General features: G+C 44.9%; 1 protein-coding gene across 2 annotated transcripts in view; it reads right to left on the bottom strand.

Annotated features, from left to right (window-relative positions):
- Positions 1-12,774, bottom strand: part of efl1 (elongation factor like GTPase 1) — a 63,020-nt gene that overhangs the window by 33,105 nt on the left and 17,141 nt on the right. For both annotated transcript variants that reach the window (XM_013137774.4, XM_029114064.2), the window contains exons 13-15: positions 10,900-11,054; positions 10,484-10,656; positions 9,107-9,245 (exon numbers count right to left, since the gene is read on the bottom strand). In XM_013137774.4, coding sequence (XP_012993228.3) covers positions 9,107-9,245; positions 10,484-10,656; positions 10,900-11,054 — 467 coding nt within the window. The remainder of the gene's footprint in view (positions 1-9,106; positions 9,246-10,483; positions 10,657-10,899; positions 11,055-12,774) is intronic.

The raw sequence follows: 12,774 nt of genomic DNA, 5'->3' as shown, positions 1-12,774 counted from the left end.
TGTACGGCTTACAGAACACTTCATATGGACAGTGTGTCTGCAGACTTTGGTGCTTCTCTCTCCCTCTCTTTGTCTGTCAGGCCATGTGGCTTGGAGGGACAGCCAGACAGCCATGTGGCCAGGCAGGGCTCTCTGGTGCCACCTATTGGCTGGCAATGGCTCCGCACCAAACGAGACACAGGCGGGGTTCGAGAACAAGGCTTTCACCAGTTTTCTTGGTCCCAATCGTAACAACTTTCTGGGACATGCTGTTTAGTAACAGGGAGAGAGCGGTAGACGAGTGATATCAACTCATCAGGATCATACACACTCGGAGTGGGCCCTTTAATGTGTGATTATATTGTTTTTTTCACTTTGGTGAAGCATGTCAGTTTTGGGATGAAACTCCTCCAAAAGGTGTGTTGTGATTTCTATTAAGCCAAGAAGTGTAAATGTGAATAACGTTCAGGCATTTAAAGCTTCACATAATTACAAAAAATTTACACAATCAAATATTATGATTTTGCTCACCGAAAATGCCTATTGTCTACAACACACATTTGTAAAGTCACTCAAAGGTTTAAGGGAGCAGGCTTTCGTTCCAACCCAGCTCATACACACCTGCTTTTGTACATCACCAATTGACCAGAAGACAGCATGGGGAGACAGCTGAAGAAACTCGCTCCCAATACCGACTAGAAACTATAAATCACTGACACACACACACACACACACGATCTGTTTTAGTGGTTAGAATGACACCAGCTCACCCTCCAGGTATCAACTGGCTAACTGGGCCACTGGTTTCCCCACTTTGAACTGACCCACCTAGAGCTGCTGGAGTTTTCCATGTCTTACCCAGCAAGAACACAAGAAATATGGGAGACGCTATGACCCAATCCTGTACTAATTTGCTTGTCCCAGACAGAACAATCCTGGTAAAGATGTAATGTTAGATAGACCAGTCCTGGTGATAATGTAATGTTAGATAGACTGATCCTGGTAAAGATGTAATGTTAGATAGACTGATCCTGGTAGAGATGTAATGTTAGATAGACCAGTCCTGGTGATGATGTAATGTTAGATCCCTGTAAAGAGGTAATGTTAGATAGTAAGATAGGGTATAATCAGTAAATCTGGAACCTACAACCAGGATTTGTGAAGAACCTGGGAAGTTTGGAAACGTGCCTATAGTTTTGGTTAACAAACAATAAATGAGCATCACACTGCATGTTGGAGAATAACACAATTTGCCAAATCAACATGAACATAAACATTAGTGACATCTCCCTGATTCTAACTGACTTTTGTATCTGAGTGGCATAGAGGATAGGGTTGTCATTTCCCATTATTTTAGATTCCCATCAGTCCAGCTTGGGCAAAAGTTATACCCAAATACATTTGGCACTTAGGAGGTATCTTAATAGAGCAACAATTGTATACACCAAATGAACTCCCAGGATAAGGTGCCACACAACAAGCCATTACAACAAAACTGTGTAGGACAGACACCCCTAGCCTGTGAGTATTTGTGGCTATTCTCCTCTGACCTCATTAACAAGGGGTTTTGCGACCACACCACGGCCATACAAGTGGCCTCAATCAGAAAATTAGATCTAGCTTCTTTCAAGACAGGATGTCTTTTCTAGAAAACGTTTGGTAAATTATAATTTCTCTCTTTAGACCTTTTTTGGAAGTACATTTGATGCATAACAGAAGTAAATCCTAAATGTGTTCAGCAAAACTCCATATTCCAGATACAAAGCTAACTAATGCCAACCATGCACTGAAAGTAATACACAGGAAGCATGGGTCAAATTACAAATCAAAAGGGGATCCTCTCTCTCCCCAGGGAATCCTTATAAACAACATGCCCTTAAACGCTGCATTTTCTTGCTCAGGTCAAATGCTATGCCATGACCACAGATCACAATATCAGATTTCATACAGACTATGTAATTGTCAGGTTTCTCACTCAGTTCTGATGTGTGCTGGTCTAAATAGCATGTACGTGCAAATCCACCCACCACTCTGCCTCCACCTGTTTCGTTCTGTTTCCTTTTGTGTGGGATTTGTACTGCGTACCTTGCTCATTGCCTATGGGGATTGCTATTAATGATATTATGGTTTGATACTGTTATTAGTAGTGTTATAAACACAATCAGGTGTTGGCAGTCAGTTACCTCAGAGGATCAGAACCTAAAACCAAAATATTTAAGAAGTATTGTTCTGCATTGTTCTGCAATAAATGGTTAAACTAATACGTGGCATTTTCTGTCTGAACTGAACACCTCCTCAAAACCTCCCTGGTGGGAAAAATTACAGAGCAATCAAACTGGTCCTATAAGCCAATGGGTTGGGCCAGAATCAGAACACACATGGGAAAAATGACATTATAGAAAATTAATTGTATGATATAGTAGCTTTGATACTCTGGTTGGAAATGATCCAATTTGGTACTCTGGTTGGAAAATATTTTATTTTGGTTAGAAAATATTCTATTGCATATAACTTTGTCTTGTAAAACACTTAATTGTGATGTCAACTAAACACCTGCTTTGGAAGGAGTTTTAGAATGAAATATGTAGTGAACAATAGTGCAGTGGAAGATTTCAATCTGAGTTATCAGGCAATCATTTTCAGGAACATATCTAGGCCATGTAGGAGAGAGAATGTGACAAAGAGGTAGATAGAGAGGAAGAGAAACAGATAATGAGAACAATATATAAAGAGGTATGGAGAGAGAATGCAGAGGGAGACAGAAGGAGACAGAAAGGAGGTGGTCAGTAAACTCCAAAAGAGCGTAGAGAAGTTTTAGATGAGTGATTCTAGCAGCAGGGTTTCTACAAGGATGTGAAAGTGTGTCAAGGACGGTTGAATAAGAAATGATTTAGTGGCACTGCTGAAAACACACACACACCACCCATCTCACTGAAACATCTTACACTCCCCTAAAGCACCCCTCCCTCGCTCACACACAATTTGTGCAAAGCTCCAAAGAGAACCGCACCACAACATAATTCCACCAAACTCAACACTGCTATGATAGGTAGACACACACACGCACACACTCTCATGACTCAAGCACTGCGATGGTCTCACCATGACATCTGTGTCCCCTAGAGTCACATCCTCCCTGGGCTTAGATCACCAGGCTGACGTGGCCCACACGGAGGGCTGGGTAAAATGTGTGTGTGGTTAGACACGGCTGTCTAGGAAGGTGGCAGTAAGGACTCAACTTGAGGTCTTGACTTGTATAATGAGATATGATATTGTAGGTAAGAAATGTTACCATATGGTACCATATTAAGCAGGTCTGGGATCATTTCCAGTCAAGTTTTGCATCTGAATTAGGTAATAAATAGAATTGACCCCAACCTTGGTAATGAGCAATACTGAACTAGGCCACACTGGTCTGTAATATAATTTCACAGTGGTTCAGATTAGATTAGTGGTCTCCCTCACTCCCTACTGCACAAAAAAATGGTAACTGCACACTGACAGCAAGGATCCCCAAAATATATATTATTTGACAAACTGGATCACATTGGGATACATATTAAATCACTGATATTGTGATTTAAAGGTACTTCCAACAATTTTATTTGTACCTAAAAACTACCAAATAAAAATCCCTGGACTAGAGCTGGACTACACAGTGTTGGTGTGGTTAATCCCTGGACTAGAGCTGGACTACACAGTGTGGGTCTGGTTAATCCCCGGACTAGAGCTGGACTACACAGTGTTGGTGTGGTTCATCCCTGGACTAGAGTTGGCCTATAAAGTGTTGGTGTGGTTCATCCCTGGACTACAGCTGGACTACACAGTGTTGGTGTGGTTCATCCCTGGACTAGAGTTGGCCTATAAAGTGTTGGTGTGGTTAATCCCTGGACTAGAGCTGGACTACACAGTGTGGGTCTGGTTAATCCCTGGACTAGAGCTGGACTACACAGTGTTGGTGTGGTTCATCCCTGGACTAGAGCTGGACTACACAGTGTGGGTCTGGTTAATCCCTGGACTAGAGCTGGACTACACAGTGTTGGTGTGGTTCATCCCTGGACTAGAGCTGGACTACACAGTGTTGGTGTGGTTCATCCCTGGACTAGAGCTGGACTACACAGTGTTGGTGTGGTTCATCCCTGGACTAGAGCTGGACTACACAGTGTTGGTGTGGTTCATCCCTGGACTAGAGTTGGCCTACACAGTGTTGGTGTGGCTGAGATCAGGTCAGCGCCCTACTACTCAAAAAAACAGATGAGACATGGGTGAACTGTACTAGACTAAAACAGAATGTCCTAGACTAATGTGGTGTACTGGACTATAACAGGTTGTACTGGACTACTAGGGTGTACTGGACTACAACAGGGTGTACTGGACTATACTGGTTGATGTAGACAGAGCACTGGTGTGATTTGGTTTGGTGTGTTGTGGTTGATACTGGCTCCCTCTGTTAAACAGATCTCAGTTGACTCCCTTCACATAGCTGGCACCATAGCTCAGGCCTAACTCAAGACAAATGTTTTCATAAAACTGCCTCCCGTCCAATCAGCATTATTCATTCTTCCGCCTTTTCCCTTTTTTTCCCCTTCTTCTCTCCGCGGACCGTCTATTTGGAAGTTGGACGACGACGACCTCAAACCCTCTTCCTTTGCTAGGTTTCTGAGCAGCTGGTTCCCATTGTTGGGTGATGAGCGTTTGTGTGTGTGTGTGCAGTTCAATTCTGCCCTGTGTGTCTAACTGGAGTGACAAACACACCAGCCGTCTTTTACTTGGCACCCATTTTATCCTGAATCTCTCCCAACTAGGTGTAGTTACTCAGAGCATATTTAGAGTACAGTATGTAAAGGTTTCTTCGTTGAAAGGCAACAGAGGGCTTCAATTGTGCCACTCATTTGTAAGTGGCTTGTGAGCCCTGTGTTTGGACAGAATCACCTGTGCACATGGACAGCAGGGACACTTGCAAAGCAATTGGAGGACATCGGATGAGTGAGCGTGCCCTCAGACACTGACACAGTTGGATACAGAAGTGTCATTCTCCAGGAACGTGGATGGAGTTAAAACCTAAAGTAGGGTAGATCTCCAGTAACGTGGATAGAGTTAAAACCTACAGTAGGGTAGATCTCCAGTAACATGGATGGAGGTAAAAACTACAGTAGGGTAGATCTCCAGGAACATGGATGGAGTTAAAACCTACAGTAGGGTAGATCTCCAGTAACGTGGGTGGAGTTAAAACCTACAGTAGGGTAGATCTCCAGTAACGTGGATGGAGTTAAAACCTACAGTAGGGTAGATCTCCAGGAACGTGGATGGAATTAAAACCTACAGTAGGGTAGCTCCCCAAGAACAGGGTTTGGGTTAAAACCTAGGGAAGGGTAGATCTCCAGAAACAGGTTTGGGGTTAGACAGCCCTGTTGTAAGGTGTTGTCCGGGAAGTTTCCAACAATATAAAGCAGCCATTAATGATGAGGAGGCGGTTTAGTGTGTGCTGGATGGAAGACACTCAGCAGGGCTCTGATGGGACCGAGGGCAATACAGGCCAAGAGCTGGCCCACTGACCATAGGGGGGAGGAACCGAGGGGGAGAAAGAAAGGGAGAGGGTGGAATAGTGGGAAATTGACCGGGGGAGACAGACAGAAGGAGAAAGAGCGTCACAGTCCATGGACTATTCAGGAACAGGATCCAGAATGTGTTTCTAAACAACAGAATACACAGGCAATCAGATGAAACAAAGGAATCAGCAGAGGAAGTCTCTTAGGCCGGGTGACCTCTGCAATGGCATGGACATAAAGGGAGATCGTGTGGGAACATTAAAACTCACTGTCAGACAATATAACATATCAGCGAGTGAGGCGGTGGGGGGGGTGTTCTCTAATGTCAGAGTCAACCGATGATGGGAGGTCTTCATTTCCTGGAGCCGTTCTCTCCAACAGCTGGCAGGAAACAGAGGAGAGCTCCACACACTGGCTCTTCCCCAGTGTGTGTGTGTGTGTGTGTGTGTGTGTGTGTGAGATGTGGTGATATCTAGCGGGGTGGGAGAGGTCTGATTCTTGTTTAGAGGAGACATCTTTGAGGGGGTCTCTCACACACAGAGTCTGTTTGGTCATGCGGTCTGTGCACTGTGTGCTGTCATGTGTGGATGATTTCTTTCCCACATCAGAGGCAGGCTGGGGTGTATATGTCTTTTTTCCTCACAAGCAAAGTCTTCCACACGCCAGATAATAAGGAATTTGAGATCAGGACCGCAGCCTCTTTGTATGTATGCGTGTGTGTGTGTGTGTATATATGTATGAGTGTGTGTGTGTTTGTGTGTGTGTGTGTGTGTGTAGCGCCAGAAAGCATTCAAACCCCTTCTCAACATTATGATGTGTTCTAGACTTAATTTATAATTCATTGCATATATTTCTTTTGCCATCAATCTAAACAGAAACACCCCCATAATGACAAAAGCAAAACCCATTTTTAGAAACTGGAAGCTTCCACACCACCAGGCTGAATACACTCACCTAAAGGATTATTAGGAACACCATACTAATACTGTGTTTGATCCCCTTTCGCCTTCAGAACTGCCTTAATTCTACATGGCATTGATTCAACAAGGTGCTGAAAGCATTCTTTAGAAATGTTGGCCCATATTTATAGGATAGCATCTTGCAGTTGATGGAGATTTGTAGGATGCACATCCAGGGCACAAAGCTCCCGTTCCACCACATCCCAAAGATGCTCTATTGGGTTGAGATCTGGTGACTGTGGGGGCCATTTCAGTACAGTAAACTCATTGTCATGTTCAAGAAACCAATCTGAAATGATTCAAGCTTTGTGACATGGTGCATTATCCTGCTGGAAGTAGCCATCAGAGGATGAGTACATGGTGGTCATAAAGGGATGGGCATGGTCAGAAACAATGCTCAGGTAGGCCATGGCATTTAAATGATGCCCAATTGGCACTAAGGGGCCTAAAGTGTGCCAAGAAAACATCCCCCACACCATTACACCACCACCACCAGTCTGCACAGTTCTTATTCTGTTTACGCCAAATTCTGACTCTACCATCTGAATGTCTCAACAGAAATTGAGACTCATCAGACCGGGCAACATTCTTCCAGTCTTCAACTGTCCAATATTGGTGAGCTCGTGCAAATTGTAGCATCTTTTTCCTATTGGTAGTGGAGATGAGTGGTACCCGGTGGGGTCTTCTGCTGTTGTAGCCCATCCGCCTCAAGGTTGTGCGTGTTGTGGCTTCACAAATGCTTTGCTGCATACCTCGTTGTAACGAGTGGTTATTTCAGTCAAAGTTGCTCTTCTATCAGCTTGAATCAGTCGGCCCATTCTCCTCTGACCTCTAGCATCAACAAGGCATTTTCGCCCACAGGACTGCCGCATACTGGATGTTTTTCCCTTTTCACACCATTCTTTGTAAACCCTAGAAATGGTTGTGCGTGAAAATCCCAGTGACTGAGCAGATTGTGAAATACTCAGACCGGCCCGCCTGGCACCAACAACCATGCCACACTCAAAATTGCTTAAATCACCATCTATCCCATTCTGACATTCAGTTTGGAGTTCAGGAGATTGTCTTGACCAGGACCACACCCCTAAATGCATTGAAGCAACTGCCATGTGATTGGTTGATTAGATAATTGCATTAATGAGAAATTGAACAGGTGTTCCTAATAATCCTTTAGGTGAGTGTATTTACACAGGAAACGCCTATTTTTTGTTTTATTACAAATATTTCTTAAAACTAATTTCATTACAATCATTGATTTTGAGCGTTTTAAAATAAATATCAAACAGAATGAAATTGACCAAAAATCTTGGTCAGGGGTTTGAACACTCTTGCAAGGCACAGTATGAGTGTGTGTGTGTGTGTGTGTGTGTATCTGTATGAGTTTCCACATGGATAACAGTCCTGTCCAAACAAAGAATCCCTGGGCTAGATGTTCTATACTCCTTAGAAATATAAAGCTGAACCCTTTCATTTCAAACCAAATAGTCTCCATCACATGAAACACTACAATGGACACTGGAAACCATCTATCTTTGTCAGTTAACGTGCTCTAGAAGCTGATCAAACATGTTAAAATGAAAAAGAAAAACGCATGCGCAGATTGTTACTGAATCGTGGGATATCTATGGTGTTCAATATGCAAGCAGATTTGGAATAAGACAATGGGCAGATGCCAACTGCTGCACCCTCTCCGAGGCAGTCTGGACAGCACCAACACCACGTTCCAATTGGCACCCTATTCCTTATATATAGTGCAGCACTTTTAAGCTCAACAGTGTCATATATAGGGAACAGGGTGTCACAAGAGGCGTGGCCTAAGTTAGGACATCAAAGCTCTCTGAAATCCATTTACTATCTATTTATAAGCTGGATGTGTAGCCTAGTGCTGACAAGCCAGATGACATTATGAATCAGCTCCTATGCGATCCTCAAGGGCATATCATGTTATTGATAATTGCCTTTTATCTAATAAGCATCCACTTTCTGGCCATATTTAGACAGCTACTGTACAGTACAGTCAATAGTGCTAATGTGAGTATATCATAAGTCGTGATGCTGTAAAGACAGGGTGGACAACTTTCCCTTTCAGTAACTTAAACATTGACTTCTGCAAAGTGCAAGTAGAAAGTGTTTCAACATGCGAAGCCTTCCTCTCTCTGATATCTTAACATGCATAGAAATTATGACTTTTAAGACTTTGCAAAAAGTTATGTTCATACAAATATTACATTTCCAAAAGTGTCCTGTAAGGAGCCACTGCATTTAAATTCTGTCCCTGGCATTCTGCACAGCATGTCTACTTTCCAAGCGCCATGAATCATTGTTGCTGAAAGAGACCTATTCTGTTAAGTATAATAGAGACATTAAGCTCTGAATCATGTCATATCTGGTCTTTCTCGGGTAGTTAAAAGAACATTGCATAACACAATTAAATAACCAATATTGCACGAACCTTTCAAAAGAGCCCTTTCACATTTTTTCCAGGAAAAGAATCAGTCGGAAATGTCCATTCATCAGGGAAATATGACATCACCAGAAACCCAGTTGGGTCACTTCCTGTTCACAGAGCAATTTGCTACAAAGGGGCTTAAGCATCTGTGAAGTAGTCTGAGTACCTACCCAGCACGTTTCCTGGCGGCACCTCTTCTAGATCCTCCAGCTCCCGGCCCATCAGCAGGTACAGGCTGTCTAGGGTGCAGCAGGCCAGGTGAGGAACAGGTGGAAGAGAGCCAGTCATGCTGGTACTGCCCTCTGGGAGCTGATGCAGAGAGGGGAAGTAGCAGAGAGAAAGGAAGTAGATTCACAAGACAGAAGCTGAGGGAGTCAGACAGAGGGCGTCTCAGAGACGATTATATAGTGGTGGGATATATGACTCTCAAAGCAATAACACCGTTGTTTGTTTGCAGCACCGCTATTGGACTCTTAATATCTCACCCGGCACAGCCAGAAGAGGACTGGTCACCCCTGTGAGCCTGGGTCCTCTCTAGGTTTCTTCCTAAAATTCGACCTTCTTAGGGAGTTTTTCCTAGCCACTGAAATTCAACACTACTGTTGTTTGCTCCTTGGGGTTTAAGGCCGGGTGTCTCTGTAAAGCACTTTGTGACAACTGCTGTTGTAAAAAGCGCTTTATAAATACATTTTGATTGATTGATTGATACTGAAGCTAGAAGGGACGAGGTGACAATATTCAAACTACACTCAAATGGCTTTGTGCTTCTGAGATGGTGCTCCAAAACTAGCATGAACAATTAATAAGGGAGCATATAGAGTTGGAGAATATTAGGTTTAGTTGTGTCTGCATACTGTGGTGGAGGGGGGCAGAGGGAGCTGTGTTCAGGAAGTGGGGGGGGGGCAGAGGGAGGTGTATTCTGGAAGTGGGGGGGGCAGAGGGAGGTGTGTTCTGAAAGTGGGGGGGGTGGGGGGGGTAGAGGGAGGTGTGTTCAGGAAGTGTGGGGGGGGCAGAGGGAGGTGTGTTCTGAAAGTGGGGGGGGGGGTGGGGGGGTAGAGGGAGGTGTGTTCAGGAAGTGTGGGGGGGGCAGAGGGAGGTGTATTCTGGAAGTGGGGGGGCAGAGGGAGGGGTGTTCTGGAAGTGGGGGGGCAGAGGGAGGGGTGTTCTGGAAGTGGGGGGGCAGAGGGATGGGTGTTCTGGAAGTGGGGGGGCAGATGGAGGGGTGTTCTGGAAGTGGGGGGGCAGTGGGAGGTGTGTTCTGGAAGTGGGGGGGCAGATGGAGGGGTGTTCTGGAAGTGGGGGGGCAGTGGGAGGTGTGTTCTGGAAGTGGGGGGGCAGAGGGAGGGGTGTTCTGGAAGTGGGGGGGGGGCAGAGGGAGGGGTGTTCTGGATATGGTCAGCTCATTCCACCAGTACATGGATTGTCTACAAATACAAAGACCTTTAGATATATTTCCTCAAGTCCTTCCTGAAGGTACATCAGATTTTTTAGTTCATTGACATTATTAGAAAATGTGTGTCTTAGTGTTTGTTTGCCTGCATCCTTACCACGCGTAGGCCTTGTGCAGGGTTGTACTTGGGCCCAAGCACAAACACCCTCTGACCCCTCCGAACCACACCGCTGTAGACTCTGGCAAAGGCAACAAATATCTGCTTCCCCTCGTCCTCTGGTTTAGCTGCCACAGTCAGGGCCTGCATTTGGCTCAAGACAGCCTGGCTACCTGCTTGTCATCACAGACAATGGACACAGACACATGGGTATCTTCAGAGATTACAACACTAATTATTGAGGCTGGCCCACATTTTATAATATAATATTCAGAGAGAGAGGGGGGAATACAGAGAGGGGGGAATACAGAGAGAGAGAGAGGAATACAGAGAGAGAGGAATACAGAGAGTGGGGAATACAGAGAGAGAGAGAGACTGGAAGAAAGATACAGTGAAACAAGGTGAAAGACACTTGCCTATACTGTTGTCACCAGGACTATGTGCTGGGGCTGTACTTCCTGCGTGGGCATTTCCCTCCTCGTTACCCGTCTGTTGACTGGTGGCCTGTCTCTCAGCATGTCTCTGTCTGGCCAGCTCCCGGCGCTGGGTGATCTCCTCCTGGGTCAGAGGCCTGGAAGGAGAAGGAGGAGAGAGGAGGGGGACACACACACACACAAACACAAGAGTCCCATTCAGTAGGTAGAAAATGGTTGAAAATGTTTAGTTAAACAACGTCTGCCAAGACACAGCCTTACTGAACACAGGCTTTATGCAGAGTACTTGACATTATATTACAGATTACACATCAAACAGAAATGGAAGCGACTAAACCAAGTCCATGTAGTAAGCAAACATTGCCTAGCAGCTCGTACCACTCTGTGGTTTAGCGCAGAGGCCGGCTCCCAAATGGCATACGATTTTTCGGGGAATAGTGCACTAGTGTTTACCAGGGCCCTGGACGTACGCAGTGAATGGTAGGGAATAGGGTGCCAATTGGATCCTAGACATGGAGTCAAGAGGTCACTTTGGTACCTCAAACCAGCCCGTCCTGTCATCACATTCGGGTTATTTGCGTGGCCTAACTTCTCTCACCAAGAAACTATGTTCTAACTACCTACTGACCATGGAAAACAGGCAACCGTTCAATCTGACCAATTAGGACCAACATAGGTGGTGCCTCTGGAGCCGAGCTGGGAAAAAAGAACAACAATTACAGCAAAACTGCTTGGGTCACCACAAAGCCGTGGCACGTGGGAGTGTCGTTTGAAATCGCACACTGCGGAGTCATTGTGGTAAGTAGTGTATGTGCGTGTTTGCTTACGTGTGTGTGTGTTTGTGATCTTCAAGGCGACCAGTGACTACACCAGTACAGCTGGAAGACATGATGGATATCAATAACCGTACGCTCCCTGGTCCGACCACCATCTCATAGTTTAGGTTCTGTCCAAAATGGTTCCCAGTTTATTGTTTTTGACCAGGATCCAAAGTAATAAAGTCTACCGAACTCTATTAAATACAGAGATCTCACGTAGCAAGATATTATATTTTTCTTGCAAGTATTTTCCAACATAAAATCAATGTCACCTTCCAATAAATGATCTTTAGTGTCAGTGTTTCAAAATAAAATATCAGACAGAAGGACATTTCAAAGTACGATTTGTATCAATTCAGTAATATAGACTGTAAGGACTGTAGAACCTGTAAGGGCTGTTAACACTGCAGGGACTGGAGACAATGCAGGGACTGGAGACAATGCAGGGACTGGAGACAATGCAGGGACTGGAGACAATGCAGGGACTGGAGACAATGTAGGGACTGGAGACAATGTAGGGACTGGAGACAATGTAGGGACTGTAGACAATGTAGGGACTGGAGACAATGTAGGGACTGTAGACAATGTAGGGACTGGAGACAATGCAGGGACTGGAGACAATGTAGGGACTGGAGACAATGTAGGGACTGGAGACAATGTAGGGACTGGAGACAATGTAAGGACTGCAAAAACTGTAGGGACTGTAGAAACTGTAAAGACTGTAAAAACCGTAAGGACTGTAGGCACTGTAGCCACAGTACACACTGTATACATTATAAGGACTGTAGGCACTGTAGCCACAGTACACACTGTATGCACTGTAAACATTATAAGGACTGTAGGCACTGTAGCCACAGTACACACTGTATGCACTGTAAACATTATAAGGACTGTAGGCACTGTAGCCACAGTACACACTGTATGCACTGTAAACATTATAAGGACCGTAGGCTGTGTAGGGCCTGTAGACACTAAGGTCAGGAGGCATTTCTCATCACCCTACACACATACTCCTTTCTGCACACACACAATCACCCTC

This window comes from Esox lucius, chromosome 2 (assembly GCF_011004845.1).
Source record: "Esox lucius isolate fEsoLuc1 chromosome 2, fEsoLuc1.pri, whole genome shotgun sequence".
Classification (NCBI taxonomy): domain Eukaryota; kingdom Metazoa; phylum Chordata; class Actinopteri; order Esociformes; family Esocidae; genus Esox; species Esox lucius.
Note: the sequence above shows the minus strand (reverse complement) of the source record. Positions and strands in the feature narration are given on the sequence as shown.